Here is a 17809-nt window from a genome sequence, read left to right as displayed (position 1 = left end):
CAGCTCTCCTGCGTTTGGGGGATGGGCTATTTTTAGAAGGCAGGCGGGTTGAAGAAAGTGTCTTATTCATCCTGGAGGTTAGCAAGGCCTCTGGGAGAGAACAGAGGGGCCTGTGTCTCCCTCCACCTCCTCCATGCTGACCCCGACCTGGCACCACCCACTGGGCCTGTGGATTTACTGAGCTAACATTTACTCAGGGCTCCCCCTGCCAGGCCCTGAGCTTCCTCAGGCCTGGGTCAGGCTGGCCAAGGGCAGAGGGCCAGGCTGGGTGATGGGAGGGAGGGTGGCACACCTGGACAGTGAACCCAGGCAGTGGTCAGGTTTCTGGGCCCCAGGTCCACCCTGACCAGTCAGCAGAGCCAAGAAGCCATGTCGCTGGACCCCTCGGAGGGACAGGACCCTCAGGTGGCTCAGGAAGAGGGGCTACCCAGTCTCCCACATGGACTGTCTGGCTGGCTGGGTGGCTTCCCAACTTCAGGGGTCCTGTGCTAGCTGAGGCCAGCACTAGCCTCGGACACCTCACTTCACACCTCAGTTTCCTCATCTGTACAATGGGACTATGCAAGGATTTAAAGTTTCAAGCTGGGACAGTGCACCCCACCCATGTACCATTCCTGTGTCCTACTGCCAGAGTGGGTAAAGGGTGGCAGGAGGAGTCCTGCCCTCAGGGGCCAGCCAGGACTGGAGGACGCTGGTCTCAGCCTCAGCTGAAGTGGAGCGGAGGGTCTCGGCAGGGCGCCGTAGGAGCAGACATGACAGCCGCACCAACCACTCCCACACCCGGCATGGAACACCCAGCCATCACTCTCGTCTGGTCAGCCTGGGCTCTGAGCAGAGACCCTCGCCTGGAAGGCCACTGGCAGGACCCAAACTGTCCTCAGCCCCTGGAATCCCCACCCAGTGTGCCCACTGACCACCAGGATGAGCCTTTATTTGTGCTTCCCACCGGAGAAGCAGGAGGGTGTGATCCAAACCCTGGGCCGCGGCCGGGAGGGGTGGGGGCGGTGCTGGTGGGCCTGGTGAGGCAGGAGGAGTGGTGATCGGCTGTGCCCACTGGGCGCCCGGGCAGGCCCAGGCCTCTCGAAGCGTCAGCCCAGCCGCTCCGGGGCGGAGGCCCCCTCTCAGCTGTCAGAGCCGGGGGACGGCAGGATCTGGCCGGTCCTTGTCCTACCGCCGGGCGCAGGGGGCCTGGCCCGCGGAGCTGGCACGCTCATCATCAGCGTCAGCTGGAGCCTCCCCCGGTGCTCCCGGCGGACGCGGTGAGGGGTCTGAGGAAACACGCAGGCCTCCGTGTCGGTGGGGCATGCATTTCTGACAGGTTTGCCGGGAGAGGTGTGAGGGTCGGCAGGCCACAAGCTCCCCACCGGTGAGGGGGGCGGGGGGGTCACTGGGTGCGTGGTTCCCGGTGCGGGGGGAGGGTAAGGCCAGGCTCCAGGAGCAGGAGAACCTTGGTCCCCAGCACGGCCACCCGTTCGGGGGTGGCCGACTGGGCGGAGACCTGGGGTCCTCCCCAGAGCCCAGGTCTCAGTGGGTACCCAAGGCGCGGGCCCCGGGCAGACCTGCCGGAGGTTGAGGGGACTTTTGGGAGAGGTGCTGGTTAAGGTGCAGACAAGCTCCTCTGGGCCCAAGCTCGGGGAGTGGCAGACCACAAGGGCTGCAGGGCTGGGCCGGGGGCCGATGTCGGAGGAGAGGAGGGCAGGCAGGGAGGAGCAGCCCCATCTGAGGCTGAATCCCCCGGGACTGACCCCTCGGGGGCTCAGGGGACAAAGCTGCCCAGGGCACGGCTCACCCCTTAGGCACCCTCCCCGGGGGCCCGGCCAGCTGCTTTTGCTACGCGGCAGACTGGCTCCTGGCTGACCCCTCTCCTGCCCACACGTCCTCCTCCCAAAACTTCCCTGGCCCTGGCAGCCCCTCGGCCTTTAACCAGGGCACCCACACCAGGACAGAAGCCTGCCACCAGCTTCTGCAACACCCCCCTGCCTTGTACCCACACCCTTACCCCTTCCAGGCCCTAGTGGGCAATGCACACTTGTCCCAGAAGTGATGAATTGTAAGAGCGAGGGGAGAGGGGCTGGGACCGGGTGTTGAGAGGTGAGAGCAAGGGAGCACCTGTGTGCCAGGCCTGGGGCCACACCTGGACGAGGGAAACGCATGTGCAGATGGTGGGGAGGGTGGCAGGGAAGGCCAGGCCAGGCAGTGCCCAGGCGGCAGAAGCTCATGGGATCGGCAGATGGGCGGGGTGCGGGCTGGCTGGAGGGGTGGAGGACCAGGCGTCTGACTTCTCTCGGGACCCCTACGGGCTGCCCCTCACTCACCAGCATCAGCCTGGCTCCGGGCGGACCCCCTCTGGGCGCCCTCTGGGGGCCAACGCAGCTCCCCACTCTCCACCGCACCCAGCTCGCTGGGCTCCACCACGATCGAGGGCAGCCGCTGGCCCAGCCGAGGGCCCTTCTCCCGGGCACCCACCATGGCCTGCAAGGGGGGTGGGCAGGGGGTCAAAGCAACGGCAGGCCTGAGCTCCCCACAGCCTGCCTCGCCTGTCTTGCATTGTCCACGGGGAGAATGGGGGTCCCTAACCTGCCCAGTCTCCAGGGCCAGGTGAGCTGCTGCGCATGCGTGCACATCCCCCAGAGGGTCGTGGCCCTCCCCTTCCCACCCCTGGAGCTGGGGCACTCAGCGCCCGGGCCACACAGAACCCACCTGGGCTCAGCCCTCAGGCCCATTTCACAGAAAGGCCTGTGGCGGGAAAGGCCAAGGTGAGTGAGCTCAGGGCTTTGTGCCTCCCCGGCAGGCAGCCTCCCGCATCAGGCCCGGCTCCTTCCTGGGGTCTCTCTTAGGGCCCTTGGCCTCCTCCTAGCTCGGGGAAGCTGGGAAGCTGTTCCCATGGCAACCTGAGTAACTTCTCTGGGCTCATTGTTCAGTGCCCACAAGAGCGTGTGGGGGCTGCCTCCCCAAGCCCTCCTGGGGCCCTCGGCATCTCCGCCTCCCATTCAAGGCCTTCCAAGGTAGAGGCCCCGAGGCGCCCCGTGCCGTGCACAGACCTGCAGCCCTGACTCTCCTGCGCCAACCCACCTCCTCCGGTTGATCGGGCTGGTCCCCGTCCGGGAGCTCCCATCCCAACCTCTTACCCAGGAGGCTGGCACTCTGGGGGCCAACGCAGCTCCCCATTCTCCACCGCTCTCTGCCTTCCCCAAAGGCATGTCAAGGCGGGGAAGAGCAGGCACACGGCTGGCAGGACTTTGCTAAATGGCCCTCGCACCTCCCCGCCCCCCTCAGCGGAACCATCTGAACACGTGTTTCAGTGCACTGTCTGATCAGCCTTTGAACCAAGTACCGCAGAGGTCCTGAAGTGTGTCACTAGGCTGGGACTTCTGTGGGATCAGAGGGACAAGACCGACGACCCCACCATGGCCCAGGGACTGGATCTCCTGGACCCCCCTGCTGGCCTTGCCCGTCCAGGGGCTGTTTCCCGCCCCCACCCCAGAACCACTCTCCTCCCTGACCTCGCCAGTCTCCTTCGCGCCCTCCTCCTGGAAGCCCTGCTGGGTCCCACCCAGGACCACTCCTCTGCCCAGATGCTGTGGGAAGATCTGGGCCAGTGGAGTTTGGTGTCCACCTTCTCCACCAGACTCCCCACCAGGAGGGCAACCCCAGGCCCCAGACCGGGCCTCATGCAGCTCTGGGCTGGGCCCCCTCAGTGGCCCGCTGGCCCCAACAAGGAGAAGAGCCCAACTCCAGACTCAGAGCGGCAGGCCTGGGCCTTGTGGGCAAGAATCCCTTGTCAGCTCCATCAACACCTCCTGGAGAAGCTGAGGTGAGAGCAGGGGATCCTGGACTGGCCTCACCCAGCGGAGCGCAGACCAACCTGGGCGCAGGCCCTGGGCTCCCCAGGCCTGGTTGGGGTCTCCCCGAGTCTGGAGAGCTGGGCCTTCAACGACTGTGCGCGTGAGACTCCTGCAGAGGGGCAAGCGCCTCCCCCACCCAGGTGGGTAAACTGAGGCACGTGCTGTCACAGGCCAGGGCTTGAGAGCAGCAGACCGCAGAGCCCCCACCGCATACATACCTCTGCTGCGGGGCCCCCGGCCTCCTTGTCTGGGCCCAGCTCGGGCGCGGCGGCGGGCTGGGGGCCACTCATGCTGTGGCCGCCGTCCGGCTGCACGAAGACAAGGAGCAGAAGCGGGGTGCGTGTTAGGGCCTGGATGTGGCGCCCCGTCCACTCCCGGAAGCCCCAGACCCCACCCCCAGCCCGCACCCACCCCACCCCAGGCCCACAGAAACCGCCCAGGCTGGGTCTCCACCTCTCGGCTCCCCGGCCAAGCCACCATCAGGGGGGCGCTGGACAGGCCCCACGTTGGGGGCCCTAGGCTGCAGCAGGAGGGTTCACTCCTCCCGGAGAACAGATGCCGCCCCCCCCTTCCCGCACACACCCGAGGCCCCGCCCTCAACCCCCACAGCTGAAGGGAGGCTGACCTCCTGCCTGCCTGTGGCCACTTCCCCTCAGGCCAGGCCCAGGGGCCAGGGAGCACGGCCAGAGACCACACAGCGAGGGCGCTGGGAAGAGGGGCCCTGCCAGGACTGCTGGGCACCAGACTCTGACGCTCCACCTGCGCCAGGCTGGGCTGGGTCTGGCGGGCAGGCAGCTAACTTGGGTGGCACCGGCTGGGAGGCAGCCTCCTGGGCACTGGGCAGATGGAGGGCACTGACCAGCCGCTGCAAGGCTCCCGATGCCCTGCTGGTCGTGGGGGAGGGGTGCTGGGCACACCCAGCAAGAGGTGGGGGGCAGCTATTCCAGGAAATGAGCTCCTTTGACCAAAACCCAGCTCGGGTCAGCTCGGGTCCCGCTGGGACCCAGGGAAGCTGGGTGGTGGGGGGTGGGCCACGGGCAGCACGGGGCCTCCAGAGGAGTGGGCAGCCAGCATACCCACCCGAGCCTCCACCCAGTCCCAGAGCACTTGAGAGCCCTCCCCCAGGCCCAAGGCTCCGGGTCACCCATTCCTGGGATTCCACCCCAGGATCCCAGAAGCTCAACTGGAGCCCAAGGCAGCCAGGGCCAAACCCAGGAAAGCGGACTTAGAGATCCAGACAGATGCGAGAAAGACCGGAGGGAGACGCAGAAAGAAACGCGCGGGCCACAGAGAGGACGCAGGGATGACAGAACTGGAGGGCGAGATTCAGAGAGACGACAGAAAGAGGTGAGAGATGATGGAGACTCAGGAGAGAGGGCGGCTGATGGAGAAAGACGGTGGAGCCAAGGGGGCTGCGGGCAGCGGGCAGACACTGGAGGGCTGCCTCCCCGCAGCCTGGCACCGGGGACCCCTGCCAGTGGGGCATCCCCGCAGCGAAGGCTCGGCCACCCACACCTGCAGCGGCGGCCAGGTGTGGCGGCCAGCCCGCAGAGACGCTGCTCGAGCCCAAAGCCCGGCGTCCGGCAGCCCGGAGCTGGCTGTGGTCCCCACACCGTCCCCTTCTCTAGGGAGCGCCGACTCAAACCCACCCCTCGCCCCTTCCTGCTCTCCCAGACGCCGCGCGGGCTCACCGGGGGGCGCGGGCCGGACGAGGGTGGGGAGGGGGCGCGCCCCATGTCTCTCTCACACTCACCGCCAGCGGATGCTCGCGCGGGCCGGCACTGTCTGCTCCGCCGCTCGCCGTCTGCCGGCCCTGGCTCGCTCCCCGCCTTCCTCCCGCGCGCTCTCCGCCCACAGGCGCTCCCTCGTCCGGCCCCTCATCCACACTCACGCTCCCAGGTAACATCCCGGCCTCATCTCCCCGCTTGCCAAAACCGCAGCCCCCCAGAACCTGATCCTAGCCCCTCGAGGCACACAGCCTCAAGTTTGAGGTTCAGGAATTCAGGGGTGCAGAATTCAGGGCGACTAGATACATCAGAGCGAGGACACCCTCCAGTTGGAAGGGGGAGTGAAGAGGACAAGGATCACACCTGTGAGGGCCATTGTGTGTGTGGAGGGAGAGTGTCACCGCACCAGTCCCCTCTTCATCCCTGATTCCATTCCCACAAAGGGACAATCAGTCTCATTCAGCCTGGCGTGTAGACCTGATACCTGAGGCCAGGATGCACGCCTGCTGGTCCACCCAGCCTTCCACCATCCACACCTAACATCCACCATCATCTACCCAACATCCAACACCCAGCCCACACCCACGATTCAGCAGCATCCACTTACCCAGGCACTGTCATCTACTATACCGATCTATTCATGTCTCTTCTACCATCCAATCATCATTCAGACACTAGCCAACCTCAGCCATCTGCCATGCATCCCCCACCACCAATAAACCAACAACTGTCCCATACAACCCACCACCTAACTTCCACAATCCAAGTTCCATCCACCATGCATCCATCCACAGTTTGTTGTGATCCACACAGTCAAAGGCTTTAGCATAGTCAGTGAAGCAGAAGTGGGTGCTTTTCTGGAATTCTCTTGCTTTTTCTATGATCCAACAGATGCTGGCAATTTGATGTCTAGTTCCTCTGCCTTTTCTAAATCCAGCTTGAACATCTGGAAGTTCTCAGTTCATGTACTGTTTAAGTCTAGGTTGGAGAATTTTTACCATTACTTTGCTAGCATGTGAGATGAGTGCATTTGCGCTGTAGTTTGAACATTCTTTGGCATTGACTTTCTTTGGGATTGGAATGAAAACTGATCTTTTCCAGTCCTGCGGCCACTGCTGAGTTTTCCACATTTGCTGATATATTGAGTGCAGCACTTTCACAGCATCATCTTTTAGGATTTGAAATAGCTCAACTGGAATTCCATCACTTCCACTAGCTTTGTTTGTAGTGATGCTTCCTAAGGCCCACTTAACTTCACACTCCAGGATGTCTGGCTCTAGGTGAGTGATCACACTATCATGGTTATCTGGGTCATGAAGACCTTTTTTTGTATAGTTCTTCTGTGGATTCTTGCCACCTCTTCTTAATATCTTCTGCTTCTGTTAGGGCCCTACCATTTCTGTCCTTTATTGTGCCCATCTTTGCATGAAATGTTCCCTTGGTATCTAATTCTCTTGAAGAGATCTCTAGTCTTTCCCATTCTATTGTTTTCCTCTATTTTTTTGCACTCTTCACTTAGGAAGGCTTTCTTATCTCTCCTTGTTACTCTTTGGAACTCTGCATTCAAATAGGAATATCTTTCCTTTTCTCCTTTGCCTTTCACATCTCTTCTTTTCTCAGCTATTTGCAAGGCCTTCTCAGACAACCATTTTGCCTTTTTGCATTTCTTTTTCTTGGGAATAGTTTTGATCACTGCCTCCTGTATAATGTTATGAACCTCCGTCCATAGTTCTTCAGGCACTCTGTCTATCAGATCTAATTCCTTGAATCTATTTGTCACTTTCACTGTAAGGGATTGGATTTAGGTCATATCTGAATGACCTAGTGGTTTTCCCTACTTTCTTCAATTTAAGTTTGCTGAACTTTGCAATAAGGAGTTCATGATCTTATCCACAGTCAGCTCCTGGTCTTGTTTTTGCTGACTGTATAGAGCTTCTCCAGAGAAGGCAATGGCACCCCACTCCAGTACTCTTGCTTAGAAAATCCCATGGATGGAGGAGCCTGGTAGATAGTGGTCCATGGGGTCACTAAGAGTCGGACAGACTGAGCAACTTCACTTTCACTTTTCACTTTCATGCATTGGAGAAGGAAATGGCAACCCACTCCAGTGTTCTTACCTGGAGAATCCCAGGGACGGGGGAGCCTGGTGGGCTGCCGTCTGTGGGGTCACAGAGAGTCGGACACGACTGAAGTGACTTAGCAGCAGCAGCAGCAACGTAGAGCTTCTCCATGTTTGGCTGCAAAGAATATAATCAATCTGATTTCAGCACTGACCATCTGGTGATGTCCATGTGTAGAGTCTTCTCTTGTGTCGTTGGAAGAGGGTGTTTGTTATGACCAGTGCGTTCTCTTGGCAAAACTCTGTTAGCCTTTGCCCTGCTTCATTTCGTACTCCAAGGCCAAACTTGTCTGTTACTCCAATTATTTCTTGACGTCCTACTTTTGCATTCCAGTCCCCTATGATGAAAAGGACATTTGTGTGTGTGTGTGTGTGTTAGTTCTAGAAGGTTTTATAGGTTTTCATAGAACCATTCAACTTCATCTTCTTCTGCATTAGTGGTTGGTGCATAGACTTGTATTGATGGTTTGCCTTGGAAATGAAATGAGATCATTCTGTCATTTCTGAGACTTCACCCAAGTACCGCATTTCAGACTCTTTCATTGACTATGAGGGCTACTCCATTTCTTCTAAGTGATTCTTGCCCACAGTAGTAGATATAATGGTCATCTGAATTAAATTTGCCCATTCCAGTCCATTTCAGTTCAGACTGGCTCAAAATTGGGAAAGGAGTACATCAAGGCTGCATATTGGCACCTTGCTTATTTAACTTGTATGCAGAGTACATCATGTGAAATGCCAAGCTGGATGAAGCACAAGCTGGAATCAAGATTTCCGGGAGCAATATCAATTACCTCATATATGCAGATGACACCATCGTTATGGCAGAAAGTGAAGAGGATCTAAAGAGTCTCTTGATGAAGGTGAAAGAGAGTGAAAAAACTGGTTTAAAACTCTACATTCAAAAAACCAAGATCATGGATCTGGTCCCATCACTTCATGGCAAATAGATGTGAAAACAATGGAAACAGTGACAGACTTTACTTTCTTGGGCTCCAAAATCACTGCAGATGGTGACTGCAGCCATGAAATTAAAAGATGCTTGCTCCTTGGAAGAAAAACTATGACCAACCTAGACAGCATATTAAAAAGCAGAGACATTACTTTGCTGACAAAAGTCTGTATAGTCAAAGCTATGGTTTTTTCCAGTAGTCATGTATGGATGTGAGAGTTAGACCATAAAAAAGGCTGAGTGCCAAAGAATTGATGCTTTTGAACTGTGGTGTTGGACAAGACTCTTGGGAATCCCTTGGACAGCACAGAGATCAAACCAGTCCACCCTAAAGGAGATCAGTCCTGAATTTTACTGGAAGGACTAATGCTAAAGCTGAAACTCCAATACTTTGGCCACCTGATGTGAAGTACTGATTCATTGGGAAAGACCCTGATGCTGGGGAAGATTGAAGGCAGGAGGAGAAGGAGACAACAGAGGATGAGATGGTTGGATGGCATCACTGACTCAATGGACATGAGTTTGAACAAGCTCCAGGGATATGGCGAAGGACAGGGAAGCCTGGCGTGCTGCAGCCCATGGGATCACAGAGTCGGACGTGACTGAATGACTGAACAACAACAAAATGCATCCATCCATTCACCAAGAAACAGTACACAGTGGAAACACCCTTCAGCCCTATATTAAGTCACCATCCATCTATCCACCATCATTGACTATCTAACACCTTTCCATCAGTATTTAACAACTGTCTCTCCATCTATGGATGATTTATTCATTCACCACATATCTGGTTCTCAGTCACTAATCTACCACTGCTGCTGCTAAGTCGCTTCAGGTGTGTCTGACTCTGTGCGACCCCATAGACGGCAGCCCACCAGGCTCCTTTGTCCCTGGGATTCTCCAGGCAAGAACACTGGAGTGGGTTGCCATTTCCTTCTCCAATGCATGCATGCATGCTAAGGCGCTTCAGGCGTGTCCGACTCTGCAGGACCCCACGGACAGCAGCCCACCAGGCTCCTCTGTCCATGGGATTTTCTAGGCAAGAATACTGGAGTGGGCTGCCATTTCCTTCTCCAAATCTACCGCTACTGTCCGTTTATCTGAATTTATCCACCACTCACCTCTTGGCCTCCAGCCAGTCAGTCACAGTTTGTTGTTGTTTACTTACTAATCCTGTCTGAATTTTTGTGACCCCATGAACTATAGCCTGCTAGGCTCCTCTGTCCCTGGGGTTTCCAAGACAAGAATACTGGAGTGGGTTGCCATTTCCTTCTTGAGGGGATCGTCCCAACCCAGGGATCAAACTCTGGCATTGGCAGGCGGATTCTTTACCACAGAGTCACAATTCATCTATCCAGTCATGGATTCATCTATTCAGTCACCAGTCACACCCCATCCCTAACCCATTCATACTTCTATGAGCCACCATCTACCATCCACCCACTTCATATCTCTGTTCACCACCCATCTATCCATTCATTGCCCATCTCACGATATCCTCTATCCATCCATACATCATCCAGCCATAATTCATTATTCATTCAAAACCCATTCAAGTATCATCCACTCTAGAAGAATTCATCAAGTGCTCTCTCTACACCAAGTGTTATTTTAGATGCGGGGGATAGAGCAGAGACAGCAATGAGATCCACCCACCATTACAAACCACCCAGTAATTATCTGTACATCACCCCCCATTCATTATTCACTACTCACTCAATATCATCTTCATTTATCATCCATTCACATCCATTTGCCATCTACCAATCTTCCTCCATCAATACATTAAGTCATCGATTTATAATATAGTACTGACCACCTACCATCCATCTATGATCTCTCCACCATCTTCCCTTCCACTGTTCACCTTTCATGCATCTATATTCCAAGATGTATCTGTCATTTAGCCATCATCCATTCATCACCTACTTGACATCTATCCATCCACTATCCACCTTTCATCTACATGTCCACAGCACACAACCCATTATCTGCTGACCCAGCAACTATCCATTTTTGCCATCCATGCACCACTCAGCCACCATTTATTTTTCCACCATTTACAATCCATCCATCAATCATATATCCATTCACATTTATCTATTAATACCATCTAGCCCTCCATTCTCTGTGCCTAGATCCTTCATAAGCAGCCACTATTTATCCTCCATCCACCCATAATTCCATGATTCAGCTATTGAATAAGCATCCACCACTCACCACTTATTACCTATAATGCACTATCTATAGATTATTTCAGTATCAATCAGACCCAATTTAGTGTCCAAGTTCACCCGCCCTCCATCTATCAATCTATCCACTCATCGTACTTAACTACCATTATAGATTCATCCACCACCCACCATCGTCCGACCATCAGCACCACTGTCTACCATGCTTCCAGCACCCAGCCAACCATTGTGTGTACACCAACCACCCACCCACGCACACATTCTGCATCCGTCATCCATCCTTTAGTTCACCTCCCCATCCAGTCACTCATCCCCTACCAGCCATCTATCCACTGAGTGACTTACCCATCCACCATTCTGCCATGCATTCATCTATCACACTTATATTTGTGCTATCCACACACATAAATACAAGTAAATCTTTCTCACTTCTCTTTTTCCACCACCCATCTCCACCCTTCACCCATCCACTCATCTTCTCACCAGTCTCCTGTCCATGCATTCATAAACTAAGCATTTATTTATTAATAACTATTAACATTAAACATAAATATTAAATACTACTCAGTGCTAGTGCTGGATTCTGGAATCAAGATGAATAAGATCCCATCTATATTCAGTCTGATAAATTAAGTCTGATCGTTCAAAAAAGGGAAACATTATAATAGCCAAGACATACAACCTAAATCTCCATCAACAGATGAATGGATAAAGAAGACACACACACACACACACACACACACATGCACATGCTAAGTCGCTTCAGTTGTGTCCAACTCTGTGGACTATAGCCCGCCAGGCTCCTCTGTCATGGGATTCTCTAGGCAAGAGTACTGGAATGGGTTGCCAAGCCCTCCTCCAGGGGATCTTCCCATCTCAGGGATCAAACGTGTCTCTTATATCTCCTTCATTGACAGGTAGTTTCTTTACCACGAGCACCACCTTGGAAGAATATATATACTGTGGAATACTACTCAGCCATCAAAAAGAATGAAATTATGTAACCTGCAGCAACATGGATGGACCTAGAGATTATATACTAAGTGGGGTAAATCAGACAGGGAAGGGAGCATCATATGATGCCACCTATTTGTGGAATCTAAAATACGATGCAAATCAACAGATGTAGGAAACAAAAACACACTCACAGATACAGAGAGCAGACTTGTGGTTGTGGGGTGGGGAGGGAGGGAGTGGGAACCTGGAGTAGCAGAGGCAAACTATTACATCTGGGATGGAGAAACAACAAGGTCATACTGCGTAGCGCAGGGAACTGCAGTCAGTGTTCTGTGACAGACCATGGTGAAAAAATATATATATATGCCATTTCCTTCCCCAGGCGATCTTCCCGACCCAGGGATCGAACCTTGGTCTCCTGCATTGCAGGCAGACACGTTACCATCTGAGCCACCCTACCTTGATATATATATATATATATATATATTCATCTGGATATCTGGGTCACTTTGCTCCACAGGAGAAATTAACACAACATTTTAAGTCAACTATATGTCAATAAAATAATTTTTTTTTTAAAACAATGGACCAGGTCAGACAGAGAATGATCGGTGTAAAAATGTGTATTGTGTCTGAATCTCGGTGTGTCCACCCTCTGGCCATGGCCTGGCTGTAGCTCTTTGCACAGGTTTCCAAGGAGGAGGGCTGGGGAGACGGCGTCAGGGCAGGATCAGCAGAGGCCTGATCTGGGCAAGGCAGCCACAGTGTGGGCGACCCGATGATGGTGAGGGTGAGAAAAGAGGTTGGCAGATACGCTGCGATGCTGGGAGGAGCGGCCAAGGGACTGGTCCCTGGTGATAGCGGGGAGCTCTGGGAGGGCTTTAGGCAGGCGGGCACCCCGGTCAGCTACGTGCTGAGACGGGACCCCTAGACACACCCCCACCGCCTCACTGGACAGAACGTGAACCTCAGGGATGGTGGGGGTGCTGCTTTAGGGTCCGGCAGCAATACTGGGGCAGGCTCTGCGGCTGCAACTACAGCATCGCAACACCCTGGCGCCCTGTGTCAGGAGCGTGCGCGCTGGCATGCCCCCCTCCCGCATCCCGCAAAAGGCCATGCCACTTCCTTCCCACCTGGGTGGGATTTTCTCTCCCTCCTCGTTAACGAGGGTGCCCGCTGTCACCCAAAGCGCTGCCTTTCACCCAAGGTGTTAGCCGACACGGGCTCCTAAAGGGGGCTCTCGGGAGGTGCTCAGGGTCCCTGAGGTTCAAAGCGCTGGTGGAGGAGCAGCAGACTGGGGTCGGGGAGCCTCTTTAAGGGCAGACCTGGAGGCCCAGAGCTGAGCCCACAGTGTCCATCTTTGGGGCCCATCTTTGCCCCCAGCCTCCAATTCTGCCTCTCCCCCTCCCTGCTGCCCTCCACCGTGGGCCCTTCTCCACTGCAGACAGACAGATCTAGAGGCGAGAGCTGTGTGTCCCGATGGCCCCCAGCCTTTGCTGCGTGCCCTCGGGAGGCCCTGCCTGCTCTGGGCCGTGGTGTTCTGCCAATGCAGTAAGAGAATGATGTTCCAAATGAAGAGTAAGGACCAACCATCCCTGAGGCTCCCTGGCCTCGGCGAGGCTGCAGTTCTCCTCCTCCCGGCCCCTCCCCTACACGCACCCTCCAAAGCTTGAATGGAGGTGATGGCACCACGCCGCTGCGGCCTCTCAGGGCGGTGGAGGCCTGGCTCTGGGCCAGGGAGGCTTGCTCTTGGCGCCCTCTTGTGGTGATTCTGGAGTAAAACACCCCAGACTTCTGCGAGGGCCACACAAGAGCAAAGGGAAATTTCGGTGTTAATTTAATGTGAGCAACGTGGTCCAGGGCTTCCCTGGTGGTTCAGACAGTGAAGACTCTGCCTGTAATGCAGGAGACCCAAGTTCGATACCCGGGTTGGGAAGATCCCCTGGGGGTAGGGCAGTGGCTACCCACTCCAGTATTCTTGCCTGGAAAAGCCTGGCGGGCTACAGTCCCTGGGATCAAAGAGTCAGAAACCATGGGGAGAGGAACACTTCTCACTTTCACCTCGGTCCTCGGCTTTGTCCTCGCGTGCTGATCCTTTGGGAGAGGCAGGGCCAGGACGGAGTCCCTTCGCCCTTGGTGGGCTGCTGGGCGGAGAGTCCTAAGTAAATGACCCCAAGGGAGGAGTGGCTGCGGCCCTGGAGATGGGTTGACAATGAGGCAAGAGAGAAGTCCTGGCCGGAGCTGGAGGGAAGGGCCCTGAGGAGGGATTTCCAACCGTCTAGCTCCAGCTAGACTGAATCCCCAGCCCCTAAATTAGACGGGCTGACAGCACAATGTTTCTGGACATTTCTCTTTAACGTAAACAATCCGATTTCAACCTTTTAAATGCAGTAATAAGGTAATCACACCAATAGAGGCAGCCCCGGGAGGCACCGGCGCCCTTCCCAGCGTCTCCAAGACCCCAGGAGCCGCCGACGTGTCCACCCAGGCTGAGCGCCGCGCCAGGACAAGTGGGGCTCAGATCCCCCTGGGACAAGGCGGGGACAGACTCCCCACCCCGACCAGGACAAGTAGGGGCTGGGGGAACCTGTCCTCCCAGAAAAGCTGCAGTGGGGATGGGTGGGGGGGACCCGGATCTGCCCCCAGACCCGAGCTGCCGTCCTTAACCTGCACGGCGGCTGCGCTGAGCCTGACGCGAGACCAGGCAGGTTGGGGTCCTGAGACAGGCGTCCGCCAGGCAGGACCGGCCGACGGCCGCGAGGCTCCGGGGTGCGGGCGGGGCGGTCCCTGGGGCCGCGGGCCTTCTCTCGAGCGCCCGCTCCATCCCGGGACCCTGCGCGGCCCCGGCTGCTCGCGCCCGCGAGCCCGGACTCGGGACAGGCAGGTTGCGGGCGGCAGACCCCGCTCCGACGGTGGGGGCGGGCGGCGGAGGAAGCGCCCAGCGCCGCCGGACACGCGCTCTCGGCCTGGACGTGGGCGGCCGGGAGTCTCCCAGTCTATCTCTCCGGGTCCCCGGCCCCCGTTTCCCCCCACGGGGCAGGGCGGGGATTCCGGTTGCGGGAGCCAGAGCGGGGCTCGGGCTGACCTTCCTTCCTCGCTCAGCGCCGCCGCCCTGGCCGGTCCTGAAAGACGGAGACTCGGGGAGCGCAGGTCGCCTGGGAACCCGAGGCGGAGCCGCACGGGCGCCCTGACACCCCGCCCTCTGGCCGAGGAAGGGCTGGCTCCCCATTTCAGAGCCCCCGGGTGCTCGCTCGCCACCCCCCACCGCGACCCGCGCAGGGAGCTCCGCTCGGGAGGAGAGGGGCGATGCGGGTCCGCTCCACCCGCCGCGCCTGGACAGGTGACCTGCGACGGGGGGCGGGGGGGGGGTGGATGGAAGCGAGAGAGGCTGCGCAGGTCCGGGAGGGCGCCGCGGGCAAAGGGGCGAAGGGCCACTGCGGGGGTCCAGAGTGCAGGCCACCGCGGAGCTGACCGAGGCCACGGCCGCAGGGCCCAGCCGGTCATCCCGGCCACAGTGCTCCGCCTGCAGAAGGGACGGTGTTAGCGCCTGCCCCCCCTTCTGCCTCCCCGCAGCCCTTCACGCTGTCCGAAGGGCGAGGATGCGGTTGGGCAGGGCTCCTGGGCCTGGGTTTTAGTCTCTGAGCCTCCCGAGGACTCGCCCACGGCCCGGAACAGAGGGCAGCACCCAGCAGGCCTGCATCCCGGAGGCTCCGGGTGTTGCCCCATGTGGCCACCCCACCGGCACCCCAGCTCAGCGGCAGTTTCTGCCTCACAGATCCGCGGGCGGATTGCTCTTCAGGTGCATGTGCTCCACCTGCCTCAGGTGTGTCCGACTCTGCTGCCCGGAGGGCTGTAGCCCGCCAGGCTCCTCTTTCCATGGGGATTTTCAGGCAAGAATACTGGAGTGAGTTGCCATGACCTCCTCCAGGGGATCTTCCCAACCCAGGGATCCAACCTGCGTCTCTTACGTCTCCTGCATCAGCAGACGGGTTCCTCTAGTGCCGCCTGGGAAGCCCACCCGCACTGGGACATAAGCAACGACCATCCTGAGCCCCGTGTGTGCTCAGCTCCTAAGCTGAGTCTGACTTTGCGACCCCATGGATTGCAGCCCGCCTGGCTCCTCCGTCCATGGGATTCTTCAGGCAAGAGTGGGTTGCCATTTCCCCCTCCAGGGGATCTTCCTGACTCAGGGATCGAACATGCCTCTCCTGCGGTCCTGAGCCCCTTTGCGTAATAAGCAGAAAGCTTAAAATATGTGCCCTTTTATGCATGTATACGCTGGTACAGCACTGAAGTGTTCTGGAAGCCCGGCGATGTTCTAGCTGAGCCTGCATGTCTCTTCCCGCGTACAGGACATGGTTTGGTGCTTTGCCAAGCTCATGTAATCTCGGAACCCCTGTGAGATGGCATATTATTATCTCATTCTACACATGAAGAGACCAGGGACAGAGAGACTGAGGAACCTGCCCGGGGTCACAGAGCTGCGAGGCGGGGCTCTGCTTTGAGTGGGCACGTGAGGCCTGCTGCAAACCCCTGGGCTAGGCTGCTGTCCTGGGGTGTGGGGCTGGGGCGGGCAAGGCAGCACACCTCGCCCCACATATCCATTTAACACTGTCGGGCCCCAGCCCGGTCGGGGCCGCCCAGCCCACTGGGTCCTCCAGACATCACAGCAGCCTGGAATCGAGGGGCTCGGACACCGAGACCAGAGACCAGAGTGGAAAGCGGCCTGCCCCAGGGCTCCCAGCACAGACCCCCAAGCTGGGACTTGAGTCTTCCCAGCCCCTCCTGCCTTCCAAGGGGAGCCCTGGAGCCTTCCCTCTTCCCCCCACTGTCCCTGCCCCAGGGGCGACCAGTCACTGCGAGCAGACAGGATGGACGTTAAGTCCTTGACCTCGTGGAAACTGCCCACTCCCCGCTCCCTCTCGGTTTACTGCTTCTCCGGAACTGGATTCTAAAAGCGGCTACAGTGGGATGTCCCTGGCAGTCCAGTGGTTAAGACTCTCCGCTTCCACAGCAGGGGATGTGAGTTTGATCACTAATGGGGGGCTAAGCACCCACAAAGTGTGCAGACAAAAAATTTTAAATTAAAAAAAAAAACACAGCCTCCGAGTGACCCCACCCCCGCTCCACGCCTGGGGGCAAAGCCCTGACTGTGGCAGGAGCAAGCCCTGAGCAAAACCGAGGTGGGGCCGGTGGGGAGCAGGCGAGGGCCATCTCCTTTCCGGGACCCAGCCCTGCCTGCTGGTGGGCGCGGAGTGGGGTTCAAGGCCTGGAGGCCCGGCGGAGCTGCAAGCCGAGGCCTGGACACCAGTCTCCCCGCTCCTAAAGCCACCCCCACCTCCGGCTGGACCTTCAGCCGCGGGGCCACCATTTCCTCCTCTGTCCACTCACCGCATGCCCGGGTGAATCAGCTGCCCCAGGCGCACCCACGCTCCAGGCCCTTCCCTAGTTGGGTGGGAGTGTGGGGGAAGGCTGGAAGAACGTCTGGGAGGGGTGACCAGGCAGCAGGCCCCAGGAGCCGAGACCCCGACTCAGGGGAGTCAGCAGGGGGCCCCCCCGGGTCGTGAAGGCTGTTGTGGGGAGATTATCCCTGAGCTCTGCTAGCAGCCACGGAAGGTGGGGGGTGGGGGTATTAGCTCCACCGTAAAAATAGCAATTTTAATGGTAATATAGATGACACCACCCTAATGGCAGAAAGCAACGAGGAACTAAGGAGCCCTTTGATGAAGGTGAAAGAGGAGAGCGAAAAAGTTGGCTTAAAACTCAACATTCAGAAAACGAAGATCATGGCACCCGGTCCCATCACTTCATGGCAGATAGATGGGGAAACAATGGAAACAGCGACAGACTTTATTTTCTTGAGCTCCAAAATCACTGCAGGCGGTGACTGCAGCCATGAAATTAAAAGACACTTGCTCCTTGGAAGAAAAGCTATGACAAATGTAGACAGTGTATTAAAAAGCAGAGACATTACCGACAAAGGTCTGTCTAGTCAAAGCTATGGTTTTGCAGTA

At 57.1% G+C, this 17809-nt stretch overlaps 1 protein-coding gene across 6 annotated transcripts; it reads right to left on the bottom strand.

Moving 5' to 3' along the window:
- Positions 1-920: 920 nt before the first annotated feature.
- On the bottom strand, positions 921-15421 carry LBHD2 (LBH domain containing 2). 6 transcript variants are annotated; one of them, XM_043489366.1, is made up of 4 exons: positions 14881-15421; positions 4064-4153; positions 2316-2472; positions 921-1268 (listed from the first exon to the last, which is right to left on the bottom strand). In XM_043489366.1, the coding sequence occupies exons 1-4, from the start codon at positions 15022-15024 to the stop codon at positions 1168-1170; spliced, it is 492 nt and encodes a 163-aa protein (XP_043345301.1). In that variant the 5' UTR covers positions 15025-15421; the 3' UTR covers positions 921-1167. The 6 variants fall into 6 exon arrangements, with proteins under 6 accessions (XP_043345301.1, XP_043345306.1, XP_043345303.1 ...); XM_043489371.1 differs by lacking the exon at positions 14881-15421 and adding an exon at positions 13857-13875; XM_043489368.1 differs by lacking the exon at positions 14881-15421 and adding an exon at positions 5599-5692.
- Positions 15422-17809: the final 2388 nt, after the last annotated feature.

Source organism: Cervus canadensis, chromosome 17 (assembly GCF_019320065.1).
Source record: "Cervus canadensis isolate Bull #8, Minnesota chromosome 17, ASM1932006v1, whole genome shotgun sequence".
Lineage (NCBI taxonomy): Eukaryota > Metazoa > Chordata > Mammalia > Artiodactyla > Cervidae > Cervus > Cervus canadensis.
The sequence above is the reverse complement of the archived record's forward strand: the minus strand, read 5'-3'. Positions and strand labels throughout refer to the sequence as shown.

Excerpts from the sequence above, each read along its gene's own strand:
- LBHD2 (XM_043489366.1), bottom strand. The coding sequence starts at position 15,024 with ATGGGGAGCCAGCCCTTCCTCGGCCAGAGGGCGGGGTGTCAGGGCGCC. Across the intron at positions 4,154-14,880 it reads GCGCTGAGCGAGGAAGGAAG|CCGGACGGCGGCCACAGCAT; the intron begins GTCAGCCCGAGC and ends GTCTTCGTGCAG. Across the intron at positions 1,269-2,315 it reads CCGGAGCCAGGCTGATGCTG|ACCCCTCACCGCGTCCGCCG; the intron begins GTGAGTGAGGGG and ends GTGTTTCCTCAG.